The sequence below is a fragment of the Oncorhynchus gorbuscha genome, linkage group LG03 (assembly GCF_021184085.1).
Source record: "Oncorhynchus gorbuscha isolate QuinsamMale2020 ecotype Even-year linkage group LG03, OgorEven_v1.0, whole genome shotgun sequence".
NCBI classification, from domain to species: domain Eukaryota; kingdom Metazoa; phylum Chordata; class Actinopteri; order Salmoniformes; family Salmonidae; genus Oncorhynchus; species Oncorhynchus gorbuscha.
Window position 1 is genome coordinate 106056283 of NC_060175.1, and position 14865 is coordinate 106071147.

General features: G+C 47.8%; 1 protein-coding gene across 1 annotated transcript in view; it reads left to right on the forward strand.

Annotated features, from left to right (window-relative positions):
* The window catches only part of plxnb3 (plexin B3), a 224437-nt gene that overhangs the window by 91560 nt on the left and 118012 nt on the right, over positions 1-14865 (forward strand). Inside the window, exons 7-13 of the mRNA XM_046333429.1 lie at positions 2900-3030; positions 4522-4681; positions 7273-7381; positions 9018-9129; positions 10939-11067; positions 11800-11916; positions 14658-14748. Of these exons, the coding sequence (XP_046189385.1) occupies positions 2900-3030; positions 4522-4681; positions 7273-7381; positions 9018-9129; positions 10939-11067; positions 11800-11916; positions 14658-14748 (849 nt within the window). The remainder of the gene's footprint in view (positions 1-2899; positions 3031-4521; positions 4682-7272; positions 7382-9017; positions 9130-10938; positions 11068-11799; positions 11917-14657; positions 14749-14865) is intronic.

The following is a 14865-nucleotide window of genomic DNA, read 5'->3' on the forward strand; positions in this document are numbered from 1 at the left end:
ATGTAGTCATGGCTCTATGTAGTACTGTGGAATAGAGTTCCATGTAGTCATGGCTCTATGTAGTACTATGGAATAGACTTCCATGTCGTCATGGCTCTATGTAGTACTGTGGAATAGAGTTCCATGTAGTCATGGCTCTATGTAGTACTGTGGAATAGAGTTCCATGTAGTCATGGTCATGGCTCTATGTAGTACTGTGGAATAGAGTTCCATGTAGTCATGTCTCTATGTAGTACTGTGGAATAGAGTTCCATGTAGTCATGGCTCTATGTAGTACTGTGGAATAGAGTTCCATGTAGTCATGTCTCTATGTAGTACTGTGGAATAGAGTTCCATGTAGTCATGGCTCTATGTAGTACTGTAGAATAGAGTTCCATGTAGTCATGTCTCTATGTAGTACTGTGGCACCTGACCACACGACTGAACAGTATTCCAGATGTGACAAAACTAAAGCCTGTAGGGACCTGCCTTGTTGATAGTCCTCTGTCACAAACATACACATTGTTAAAGCCCCTCCGTCACTCGTTTCCATGTTAACCTGTGTTTATACCTCCGTTTCCATGTTAACCTGTGTTTATAACTCCGTTTCCATGTTATCCTGTGTTTATAACTCCGTTTCCATGTTAACCTGTGTTTATACCTCCGTTTCCATGTTAACCTGTGTTTATACCTCCGTTTCCATGTTAACCTGTGTTTATAACTCCGTTTCCATGTTAACCTGTGTTTATACCTCCGTTTCCATGTTAACCTGTGTTTATAACTCCGTTTCCATGTTAACCTGTGTTTATACCTCCGTTTCCATGTTAACCTGTGTTTATAACTCCGTTTCCATGTTAACCTGTGTTTATACCTCCGTTTCCATGTTAACCTGTGTTTATACCTCCGTTTCCATGTTAACCTGTGTTTATAACTCCGTTTCCATGTTAACCTGTGTTTATAACTCCGTTTCCATGGTAACCTGTGTTTATAACTCCGTTTCCATGGTAACCTGTGTTTATAACTCCGTTTCCATGTTAACCTGTGTTTATAACTCCGTTTCCATGGTAACCTGTGTTTATACCTCCGTTTCCATGTTAACCTGTGTTTATAACTCCGTTTCCATGTTAACCTGTGTTTATAACTCCGTTTCCATGGTAACCTGTGTTTATAACTCCGTTTCCATGTTAACCTGTGTTTATAACTCCGTTTCCATGTTAACCTGTGTTTATAACTCCGTTTCCATGTTAACCTGTGTTTATACCTCCGTTTCCATGTTAACCTGTGTTTATAACTCCGTTTCCATGGTAACCTGTGTTTATACCTCCGTTTCCATGTTAACCTGTGTTTATACCTCCGTTTCCATGTTAACCTGTGTTTATACCTCCGTTTCCATGTTAACCTGTGTTTATACCTCCGTTTCCATGTTAACCTGTGTTTATACCTCCGTTTCCATGTTAACCTGTGTTTATACCTCCGTTTCCATGTTAACCTGTGTTTATACCTCCGTTTCCATGTTAACCTGTGTTTATACCTCCGTTTCCATGTTAACCTGTGTTTATACCTCCGTTTCCATGTTAACCCTCTGTTTCCATGTTAACCTGTGTTTATACCTCCGTTTCCATGTTAACCTGTGTTTATACCTCCGTTTCCATGTTAACCTGTGTTTATAACTCCGTTTCCATGTTAACCTGTGTTATACCTGTTTATACCTCCGTTTCCATGTTAACCTGTGTTTATAACTCCGTTTCCATGTTAACCTGTGTTTATAACTCCGTTTCCATGTTAACCTGTGTTTATAACTCCGTTTCCATGTTAACCTGTGTTTATACCTCCGTTTCCATGTTAACCTGTGTTTATACCTCCGTTTCCATGTTAACCTGTGTTTATACCTCCGTTTCCATGTTAACCTGTGTTTATAACTCCGTTTCCATGTTAACCTGTGTTTATAACTCCGTTTCCATGTTAACCTGTGTTTATACCTCCGTTTCCATGTTAACCTGTGTTTATACCTCCGTTTCCATGTTAACCTGTGTTTATAACTCCGTTTCCATGTTAACCTGTGTTTATAACTCCGTTTCCATGTTAACCTGTGTTTATACCTCCGTTTCCATGTTAACCTGTGTTTATAACTCCGTTTCCATGTTAACCTGTGTTTATAACTCCGTTTCCATGTTAACCTGTGTTTATACCTCCGTTTCCATGTTAACCTGTGTTTATAACTCCGTTTCCATGTTAACCTGTGTTTATACCTCCGTTTCCGTTAACCATTTAACCTCCGTTTCCATGTTAACCTGTGTTTATACTCCGTTTCCATGTTAACCTGTGTTTATAACTCCGTTTCCATGGTAACCTGTGTTTATAACTCCGTTTCCATGTTAACCTGTGTTTATAACTCCGTTTCCATGTTAACCTGTGTTTATAACTCCGTTTCCATGTTAACCTGTGCACTCCGTTTCCATGTTAACCTGTGTTTATAACTCCGTTTCCATGTTAACCTGTGTTTATAACTCCGTTTCCATGGTAAGTCATGTTAACCTGTGTTTATAACTCCGTTTCCATGTTAACCTGTGTTTATACCTCCGTTTCCATGTTAACCTGTGTTTATAACTCCGTTTCCATGTTAACCTGTGTTTATAACCGTTTCCATGTTAACCTGTGTTTATACTCCGTTTCCATGTTAACCTGTGTTTATGGTTTATAACCTGTGTTAACCTTGTTTATACCTCCGTTTCCATGTTAACCTGTGTTTATAACTCCGTTTCCATGTTAACCTGTGTTTATACCTCCGTTTCCATGTTAACCTGTGTTTATACCTGTTTCCATGTTAACCAGTTTCCATGTTAACCTGTGTTTATAACTCCGTTTCCATGTTAACCGTTTCCAGCCTGTTTATAACGCTGATACAGATGCACCAGCCAAGCCAACCACTGGCTGTGGAGCTACCAGCCTGCAAACCAGCCTGCCGACCAGCCTGCCGACCAGCCTGCCAACCAGTGTGTGACTGTCCAGAGCCTAAAGCCTGCCATCCAGAGCAGAGAGGAGGAGACTCAGGTGGGTTACAGATCTTCAACAGAGAGGAGGAGACTCAGGTGGGTTTACAGATCTTCAACAGAGAGGAGGAGACTCAGGTGGGTTTACAGATCTTCAACAGAGAGGAGGAGACTCAGGTGGGTTTACAGATCTTCAACAGAGAGGAGGAGACTCAGGTGGGTTACAGATCTTCAACAGAGAGGAGGAGACTCAGGTGGGTTACAGATCTTCAACAGAGAGGATGAGACTCAGGTGGGTTACAGATCTTCAACAGAGAGGAGGAGACTCAGGTGGGTTACAGATCTTCAACAGAGAGGAGGAGACTCAGGTGGGTTACAGATCTTCAACAGAGAGGATGAGACTCAGGTGGGTTACAGATCTTCAACAGAGAGGAGGAGACTCAGGTGGGTTACAGATCTTCAACAGAGAGGAGGAGACTCAGGTGGGTTACAGATCTTCAACAGAGAGGAGGAGACTCAGGTGGGTTTACGGATCTTCAACAGAGAGGAGGAGACTCAGGTGGGTTTACAGATCTTCAACAGTATAGTATATCTAGAAACATTGTGTGACAGATCTGTGGGAGGAGACTTGGTGAGGTAACTCAGTGGAGGTGTCTGGGCTGGTCTAGGGGGTAATGTCTGGGCTGTTCTAGAGGGTAATGTCTGGGCTGGTCTAGGGGGTAATGTCTGGCGGTAATGTCTGGGCTGTTCTAGGGGGTAATGTATGGGGGTAATGGCTGGGCTGGTCTAGAGGGTAATGTCTGGGGGTAATGTCTGGGCTGGTCTAGAGGGTAATGTATAGGGGTAATGTCTGGGCTGGTCTAGAGGGTAACGTCTTGGCTGGTCTAGAGGGTAACGTCTGGGCTGGTCAAGAGGGTAACATCTGGGCTGTTCCAGAGGGTAACATCTGGGCTGTTCCAGAGGGTAACATCTGGGCTGTTCCAGAGGGTAACATCTGGGCTGTTCCAGAGGGTAACATCTGGGCTGTTCCAGAGGGTAACGTCTGGGCTGTTCCAGAGGGTAACGTCTGGGCTGTTCCAGAGGGTAACGTCTGGGCTGTTCCAGAGGGTAACGTCTGGGCGGGTCTAGAGGGTAATGTCTGGGCTGGTCTAGGGGGTAATGTCTAGGCTGGTCTAGGGGGTAATGTTTAGGGGGTAATGTCTGGGCTGGTTTAGGGGGTAATGTCTAGGGGGTAATGTCTGGGCTGGTCTAGGGGGTAATTTTTAAGGGGTCATGTCTGGGCTGGTTTAGGGGGTAATGTCTAGGGGGTAATGTCTGGGCTGGTTTAGGGGGTAATGTCTGGGCTGGTTTAGGGGGTAATGTCTGGGCTGGTTTAGGGGGTAATTTGTAGTGGGTAATGCCTGTGCTGGTCCTGCAGTAAATGTATTTATTTATCCCTCCACACCCACCTGTATGTCTCTCCCCCACTCTCTTTCTATCTGTCCCAATAAACCTTATATACATACATATAAAAATATATATATATAATATAATATATAGATCTCTGTCCCAGGTGTCTTTAACAGTGGCCCAGCTGCCCACCCTTTTAGAGGAGGAGTCTCTTTCCTGCTCCTTCGGAACCCTCCCCCCTCAGCCAGCCATCGTCAAGGAAACCACCATCACCTGTCAATCACCCCTGCCTGAGCTCCTCCCACCCAGCCCACCAGGAAGTGGTCGGTTACCCTTTTTATTTTACATTTTTTATATATATAAAAACAGTTATTATACCTTGAGGAGAGACAGACAAGACAGTTATTATACCTTGAGGAGAGACAGACAAGGCAGTTATTATACCTCGAGGAGAGACAGACAAGACAGTTATTATACCTTGAGGAGAGACAGACAAGACAGTTATTATACCTTGAGGAGAGACAGACAAGACAGTTATTATACCTTGAGGAGAGACAGACATTATACCTCGAGGAGAGACAGACAAGACAGTTATTATACCTTGAGGAGAGACAGACAAGACAGTTATTATACCTTGAGGAGAGACAGACAAGACAGTTATTATACCTTGAGGAGAGACAGACAAGACAGTTATTATACCTTGAGGAGAGACAGACAAGACAGTTATTATACCTTGAGGAGAGACAGACATTAGACAGTTATTATAGGAGAGACAGACAAGACAGTTATTATACCTTGAGGAGAGACAGACAAGACAGTTATTATACCTTGAGGAGAGACAGACAAGACAGTTATTATACCTTGAGGAGAGACAGACAAGACAGTTATTATACCTTGAGGAGAGACAGACAAGACAGTTATTATACCTTACAGTTATTATACCTTGAGGAGAGACAGACAAGACAGTTATTATACCTTGAGGAGAGACAGACAAGACAGTTATTATACCTTGAGGAGAGACAGACAAGACAGTTATTATACCTCGAGGAGAGACAGACAAGACAGTTATTATACCTTGAGGAGAGACAGACAAGACAGTTATTATACCTTGAGGAGAGACAGACAAGACAGTTATTATACCTTGAGGAAGACAGACAAGACAGTTATTATATGAGGAGAGACAGACAAGAACTCCTCAACACTTGACCTTGAGGAGAGACAAGACAGTTATTATACCTCGAGGAGAGACAGACAAGACAGTTATTATACCTTGAGGAGAGACAGACAAGACAGTTATTATACCTTGAGGAGAGACAGACAAGAGGAGGAGAGAGACAGACAAGACAGTTATTATACCTTGAGGAGAGACAGACAAGACAGTTATTATACCTTGAGGAGAGACAGACAAGACAGTTATTATACAAGACAAGACAGTTATTATACCTTGAGGAGAGACAGACAAGACAGTTATTATACCTTGAGGAGAGACAGACAAGACAGTTATTATACCTTGAGGAGAGACAGACAAGACAGTTATTATACCTTGAGGAGAGACAGACAAGACAGTTATTATACCTTGAGGAGAGACAGACAAGACAGTTATTATACCTTGAGGAGAGACAGACAAGACAGTTATTATACCTTGAGGAGAGACAGACAAGACAGTTATTATACCTTGAGGAGAGACAGACAAGACAGTTATTATACCTTGAGGAGAGACAGACAAGACAGTTATTATACCTTGAGGAGAGACAGACAAGACAGTCAAGACCTCCTTGAGTTCACTAGCAATTATAAATATGTGGGTCTTTTTATTGATGAACATATTACCTTTCAAAACAGAACATCTGTCCTGGCCGACTCAGCAAGTAGAGCTCTTGGGGGAATTATAGGAAAAACAAAAACCACTCAAAGATATTGATTATGCTGCGTATTCCAAACCGACCGTATCAGACATGTCTGTGTCCTGTTCTGGACTATTCAAAAAGGTACATGACAACCTGTAACACTAGTCCCTCTGTGGAGATGGGAGAACCTTCCAGAAGAACCACCTGTAACAAGAGTTCCTCTGTGGAGATGGGAGAACCTTCCAGAAGAACCACCTTTAACAAGAGTTCCTCTGTGGAGATGGGAGAACCTTCCAGAAGGACAACCTGTAACACTAGTTCCCCTGTGGAGATGGGAGAACCTTCCAGAAGAACCACCTGTAACAAGAGTTCCTCTGTGGAGATGGGAGAACCTTCCAGAAGGACAACCTGTAACACTAGTTCCCCTGTGGAGATGGGAGAACCTTCCAGAAGAACCACCTGTAACAAGAGTTCCTCTGTGGAGATGGGAGAACCTTCCAGAAGGACAACCTGTAACAAGAGTTTATCTGTGGAGATGGGAGAACCTTCCAGAAGAACAACCTGTGTCTGTGATGAGATCTAGAGTTCCTCTGTGGAGATGGGAGAACCTTCCAGAAGAATAACCTGTAACAAGAGTTCCTCTGTGGAGATGGGAGCACCTTCCAGAAGAACAACCTGTGTCTGTGATGTTTGCAATGTACTGTATATAGTACTGGTATTATTATGTATCCTAATATATCTTTATGGTCTCTCCTGTCTGTCTGTCTGTCTGTACTGTCTGTCTCTGTACTGTCTGTCTCTGTACTGTCTGTCTGTCTGTCTGTCTGTCTGTCTGTCTGTCTGTCTGTCTGTCTGTCTGTCTGTCTGTCTGTATTCTCTGTCTGTACTGTCTGTCCCTGGCTATACTGTCTGTCTGTCTGTCTGTCTGTCTGTCTGTCTGTCTGTCTGTCTGTCTGTCTGTCTGTCTGTCTGTCTGTCTGTCTGTCTGTCTGTCTGTCTGTCTGTCTGTCTGTCTGTCTGTCTGTCTGCCTGTCTGTATGTCTGTCTGTCTGTCTGTCTGTCTGTAGACCATGTGTCCCTACGTGTGTCTGTGATGTTCAGAGACGTGACCATCTCTAGCAGTGACATCATCTTCTACGACTGTCGAGCTGTGGGGCGACTCAACATCACCTCCCCGTAAGAGATACACACACACATACACACCGTACACACACCCTACACACACACACCATACACACACACACACACACCCTACACACACACACCGTACACACACACACACACACACCCTACACACACACACCATACACACACACCCTACACACACACACACACCGTACACACGCATACACACCGTACACACACACACACACACACCATACACACACACACACACACCATACACACACATACACACCGTACACACACACACACACACACCCTACACACACACACATATAGTTACACACACACACACCGTACACACACACACACACACCCTACACACACACACCATACAGACACACACACACCCTACACACACACACCGTACACACACACACCCTACACACACACACCATACACACACACACACACACACACACACCGTACACACACATACACACCGTACACACACACACACACACACCATACACACACACACACACACCATACACACCGTACACACACACACACACACACCGTACACACACACACATATAGTTACAAACACACACACCGTACACACACACACACACCATACACACCATACACACACATACACACCGTACACACACACACACATACACACCGTACACACACGTACACACACACACATACACACCGTACACACACACATACACACCGTACACACACACACACACACACCGTACACACACACACACACACACACGTACACACACACACACACCATACACACACACACACACCATACACACACACACACACACACCATACACACACATACACACCGTACACACACATACATACACACCGCACACACACACCGTACACACACACACACACACACACACACACTGTACACACACACATACACACCATACACACACATACACACCGTACACATACACACCGTACACACACATACACACCATACACACACATACACACCACCATACACACACGTACACACCATACACACACATACACACCACCATACACACACGTACACACCATACACACACATACACACCGTACACACACACACATACACACCGTACACACACACACATACACTACCTGCACACACACACACACACACACACACACACACACACACACACACACACACACACACACACACACACACACACACACACACACACACACACACACACACACACACACACACACACACACACTCACAGTCACACACACACACACACATATAGTCACACATATAGTCACACACACACACACACACTCACACATATAGTCACACATATAGTCACACACACAGTCACACACACAGTCACACACATACACACACACACACACACACACACAGTCACACACGCAGTCACACACATACAGTCACACACACACACATACACACACCCACAGTCACACACACGCACAGTCACATACACACACACAACCAGTCACACACACACACACACACACACACACACACACACACACACACACACACACACACACACACACACACACACACACACACACACACACACACACACACACACATACAGTCACACACACACATACAGTCACACACACACATACAGTCACACAAGCTCTGTCTGTATTCTAGGTGTATGGCGTGTGTGGGCAGTGTGTGGCCTTGTAGCTGGTGTGTCCTGGGTGGGCTGTGTACCCACACCAACAACAGCTGTCCCAGGCAGCACACCATACACAACTCACTGGTAAGACGACCTTTACTCAACCCTAACTCAACCTTTACTCAACCCTTACTCAACCCTAACTCAACCCTTACTCAAACCTAACTCAACCTTTACTCAACCCTAACTACACCTTTACTCAACATTTAATCAAGCCTAACTCGACCTTTACTCAACCCTAACTCAACCTTTACTCAACCCTAACTCAACCTTTACTCAACTCTAACTCGACCTTTACTCACACCTAACTCAACCTTTACTCAACATTTACTCAACCCTAACTCAACCATTACTCAAATCTAGCTCAACCTTTACTCAACCTTTACTCAAGCCTAACTCAGCCTTTACTCAACCTTTACTCAACCCTAACTCAACCCTTACTCAAACCTTACTCAACCTTTACTCAACCTTTACTCAATTCTAACTCAACCTTTACTCAACCTTTACTCAACCCTAACTCGACCTTTACTCAACCCCAACACAATCTTTACCCCATCCTAACACAACCTTTACTCAACCCTAACTTGACCTTTACTCAACCCCAACACAACCTTTACCCCATCCTAACACAACCTTTACCCCATCCTAACACAACCTTTACCCCATCCTAACACAACCTTTACTTAACCCTAACTCGACCTTTACTCAACCCCAACACAACCACATCATACTAGTGTTGCACGGTGTACCGACACTTCTGTACTCGATACATGAAAAAGGGTAGAAAAAAGTGAATAACGTGTAAAACAAGGAGGTAATGGACCTTCACCACCTGGGGGCGGACCTTCACCACCTGGGGGCGGACCTTCACCACCTGGGGGCGGACCTTCACCACCTGGGGCGGACCTTCACCACCTGGGGGCGGACCTTCACCACCTGGGGCGGACCTTCACCACCTGGGGGCGGACCTTCACCACCTGGGGGCGGACCTTCACCACCTGGGGGCGGACCTGGGGGCGGACCTTCACCACCTGGGGGCGGACCTTCACCACCTGGGGTCGGACCTTCACCACCTGGGGTCGGACCTTCACCACCTGGGGGCGGACCTTCACCACCTGGGGGCGGACCTTCACCACCTGGGGGCGGACCTTCACCACCTGGGGGCGGACCTTCACCACCTGGGGGCGGACCTTCACCACCTGGGGGCGGACCTTCACCACCTGGGGGCGGACCTTCACCACCTGGGGGCGGACCTTCACCACCTGGGGGCGGACCTTCACCACCTGGGGGCGGACCTTCACCACCTGGGGGCGGATCTCGATTTACCATTCTAATAAATGATTCCAGTTATGTAGTGGTAAAAACTAAGCCAAATTGATTGATTCATTGATTAATTAATGCATACGTGTCAGTCTGAAAAATGTTGACCTAAAAAAATATATATATATATTGATATATCTGGATCAGGTGGCATTCTGGGACTTTGGCTAATACGTTTTCTTTTTTTGCTGTTGCCGTAGTATCGTTTTGGTATCGATTATTGTGATGTTATAACGAGTATTGTGATACCTAACCTGGTATCGGTATTAAAGTCAACATTCTGGTATGGTGACAACACTCAGCTCACTGAGTAACACACCCTATCCACCTGCCCCAGGTAACACTGTCCTCTCCACTCTTGAAAATGGTTTGTTGTTTCACAGCCTCTTCTCTCCATTTTCAGTCATTCCAAACGTTTTTTGTTGTCCCAAATGGCTCCCTATTCCCTATTCCCATAGGGCCCTGGTTGGAAGTAGTGCACTATAAAGGAAGTAGGATGCCGTCTGGGATGCGGTCTTTGTTTTCGGCTGTAATATAATATTTGGTCTGTGTGCTTCCCCCTCCGGCCACTAGGAGGAGCAGTTGGAGCCGCGGGGTCCAGAATCTTGTCCCTGTGTGTGGGCTCTACAGAGCTCTCCTCTGGTCCCCATGGGCTTCCTGTCCCCTCTGACCCTACTGGGGAGGAACCTGGACATGTTTCAGGTAAAGCCTAACCTCTGACCCTTAACCTTTCCTGTCCCCTCTGACCCTACTGGGCAGGAACCTGGACATGTTTCAGGTAAAGCCTAACCTCTGACCCTTAACCTTTCCTGTCCCCTCTGACCCTACTGGGCAGGAACCTGGACATGTTTCAGGTAAAGCCTAACCTCTGACCCTTAACCTTTCCTGTCCCCTCTGACCCTACTGGGCAGGAACCTGGACATGTTTCAGGTAAAGCCTAACCTCTGACCCTTAACCTTTCCTGTCCCCTCTGACCCTACTGGGCAGGAACCTGGACATGTTTCAGGTAAAGCCTAACCTCTGACCCGTAACCTTTCCTGTCCCCTTTGACCCTACTGGGCAGGAACCTGGACATGTTTCAGGTAAACGCCTAACCTCTGACCCTTAACCTTTCCTGTCCCCTCTGACCCTACTGGGGAGGACCTGGACATGTTTCAGGTAAAGCCTAACCTCTGACCCTTAACCTTTCCTGTCCCCTTTGACCCTACTGGGCAGGAACCTGGACATGTTTCAGGTAAAGCCTAACCTCTGACCCTTAACCTTTCCTGTCCCCTTTGACCCTACTGGGCAGGAACCTGGACATGTTTCAGGTGATTGGACTCAGTAGTTTCCTAGAAATGCAGTATAGATAATGATTACAAACATCTGCATAGTTGATTCAAATTCTTTGTCCTTAAAAAAAATGTTTACATTGATGCATTCTCTTGTTGTCAGGGGGAGGAGCAGTATGTATGTGTCGTGGTTGTGGAAGGGGAGGAGCTTAAACTGAACGCCACTCTGGAGAAAGATCCGGAAACGATGACGTACACCTTCACCTGCTCTGCCCACAAGGTACTCACCAACCCCATAGACACACCTTCACCTGCTCTGCCCACAAGGTATTCACCAACCCCATAGATACACCTTCACCTGCTCTGCCCACAAGGTACTCACCAACCCCATAGACACACCTTCACCTGCTCTGCTCACGAGCTATTCACAAACCCCATAGACACACCTTCACCTGCTCTGCCCACAAGGTATTCACAAACCCCATAGAGACACCTTCACCTGCTCTGCCCACAAGGTACTCACCAACCCCATAGACACACCTTCACCTGCTCTGCTCACGAGCTATTCACAAACCCCATAGACACACCTTCACCTGCTCTGCCCACAAGGTATTCACAAACCCCATAGAGACACCTTCACCTGCTCTGCCCACAAGGTACTCACCAACCCCATAGACACACCTTCACCTGCTCTGCCCACAAGGTATTCACAAACCCCATAGACACACCTTCACCTGCTCTGCCCACAAGGTATTCACAACCCCATAGACACACCTTCACCTGCTCTGCCCACAAGGTACTCACCAACCCCATAGACACACCTTCACCTGCTCTGCCCACAAGGTATTCACAAACCCCATAGACACACCTTCACCTGCTTTGCCCACAAGGTATTCACAAACCCTATAGACACACCTTCACCGCCCACAAGGTATTCACAAACCCCATAGACACACCTTCACCTGCTCTGCCCATGAGGTATTCACAAACCCCATAGACACACGTTCACCTGCTCTGCCCACAAGGTATTCACAACCCCATAGACACACCTTCACCTGCTTTGCCCACAAGGTATTCACAAACCCCATAGACACACCTTCACCTGCTCTGCCCACAAGGTACTCACCAACCCCATAGAAAAGATATTCAGATTCATGTACACAACAAACAAAATATCTACCGGTTTCTTTATATGCACACGGTATTATTATGCCTTACTGAGGTGACAGTCATAACTAGAATGAGTGCTCTCCTCCTCTCTCCCCTACCCTCCTCTCTCCCCTCCTTTCTCCCCTCCTCTCGCCCCTCCTTTCTCCCCTCCTCTCTCCCCTCTTTCTCCCCTCCCCTCCTCTCTTCTCTCCTCTCTCCCCTCCTTTCTCCCCTCCCCTCCTCTTTCCCCTCCTTTCTCCTCTCCTCTCTCCCCTCCCGTCCTCTCTCCCCTCTCCTCTTTCCTCTCCTCTTTCCCCTCCTCTTTCCCCTCCTCTCTCCCCTCTCCTCTTTCCCCTCCTCTTTCCCCTCCTCTCTCCTCACCTCACCTCTCTCCTCTCTCCCCTCCTCTCTCCTCCCCTCTCTCCCCTCCTCTCTCCTCTCTCCCCTTCTCTCTCTTCTCTTCTCTCCTCTCCTCTCTCCCCTTCTCTCTCTTCTCCTCTCCCCTCTCTCCTCTCTCCCCTCCTCTTTCCCCTCCTCACCTCACCTCTCTCCCCTCCCGTCCTCTCTCCCCTCTCCTCTTTCCTCTCTTCTTTCCCCTCCTCTCTCCCCTCCTCTCTCCCCTCCTCTCTCCTCTCCCCTCCTCTCTCCTATCTCCTCTCCTCTTTCCCCTCCTCTCTCCTCTCTCCCCTCCTCTCTCCTCTCTCCTCTTTCCCCTCCTCTCTCCTCTCTCCCTCCTCTCTCCCTCCTCTCTCTCTCCTCTCTCCCTCCTCTCTCCTCTCTCTCCTCTCCCCCCTCTCTCTCTCTCTCCCCTCCTCTCCTCTCTCCCCTCCTCTCTCCTCTCTCCCCTCCTCTCTCCTCTCTCCCCTCCTCTCTCCTCTCCTCTTCTCTCTCCCCTCTCCTCTCTCCCCTCCTCCTCTCCTCTCCTCTCTCCTCCTCCCCTCCTCTCTCCCTCCTCTCTCCTCCTCCTCTCTCCTCTCTCCCCTCCTCTCTCCTCTCTCCCTCTCCTCTCTCCTCTCCTCTCTCCTCTCTCTCCCTCCTCTCTCCTCTCCTCTCTCCCCTCCTCTCTCCTCTCCTCTCTCCCCTTCTCTCTCTTCTCTCCTCTCCTCTCTCCCCTTCTCTCTCTTCTCCCTCCCCTCTCTCCCCTCTCCCTCCTCTTTCCCCTCCCCACCTCACCTCTCTCCCCTCCCTTTCCCCTCCCCTCTCCTCACCTCTCTCCCCTCCCGTCCTCTCTCCCCTCTCCTCTTTCCTCTCCTCTTTCCCCTCCTCTTTCCCCTCCTCTCTCCTCACCTCACCTCTCTCCTCTCTCCCCTCCTCTTTCCCCTCCTCACCTCACCTCTCTCCCCTCTCTCCTCTCTCCCCTCCTCTCTCTCTCCTCTCCTCTCTCCCCTCCTCTCTCCTCTCCCCTCCTCTCTCCTATCTCCTCTCCTCTTTCCCCTCCTCTCTCCCCTCCTCTCTCCTCTCTCCCCTCCTCTCTCCCCTCCTCTCTCCCCTCCTCTCTCCTCTCTCTCTCTCCCCCCTCTCTCCCCTCTCTCCTCCTCCTCTCTCCTCTCCCTCTCTCCCCTCCTCTCTCCTCTCTCCCCTCCTCTCTCCTCTCTCCCTCCTCTCTCCTCTCCTCTTCTCTCTCCCCTCTCCCCTCCTCTCTCCTCTCTCCCCTCCTCTCTCCTCTCCTCTCCTCTCTCCCCTCCTCTCTCCTCTCTCCCCTCCTCTCTCCTCTCTCGCCTCCTCTCTCCCCTCCTCTCTCCTCTCTCCCCTCCTCTCTCCTCTCTCCTCTCTCCTCTCCTCTCTCCCCTCCTCTCTCCCCTCCTCTCTCCTCTCCTCTCATCTCTCCCCTCTCCTCTCCTCTCTCCCCTTCTCTCTCCTCTCCTCTTCCAGTTCCAGTACCCAGTTACCCAGTTGGAATATTCAGCTCCCATCTATCTACAGAGAGGCTCCCATCACATCGACTCTGCACCCAATCTCAGACGTAAGTCTAATGTATTCAGAATAAGGTTTGGGTTAAGGTTAGGGGTTAAGGTTAGGGTTAGGGGTTAAGGTAAGGGTTAAGGTAGGGGTTAAGGTTAGGGTTAGGGGCTAAGGTTAG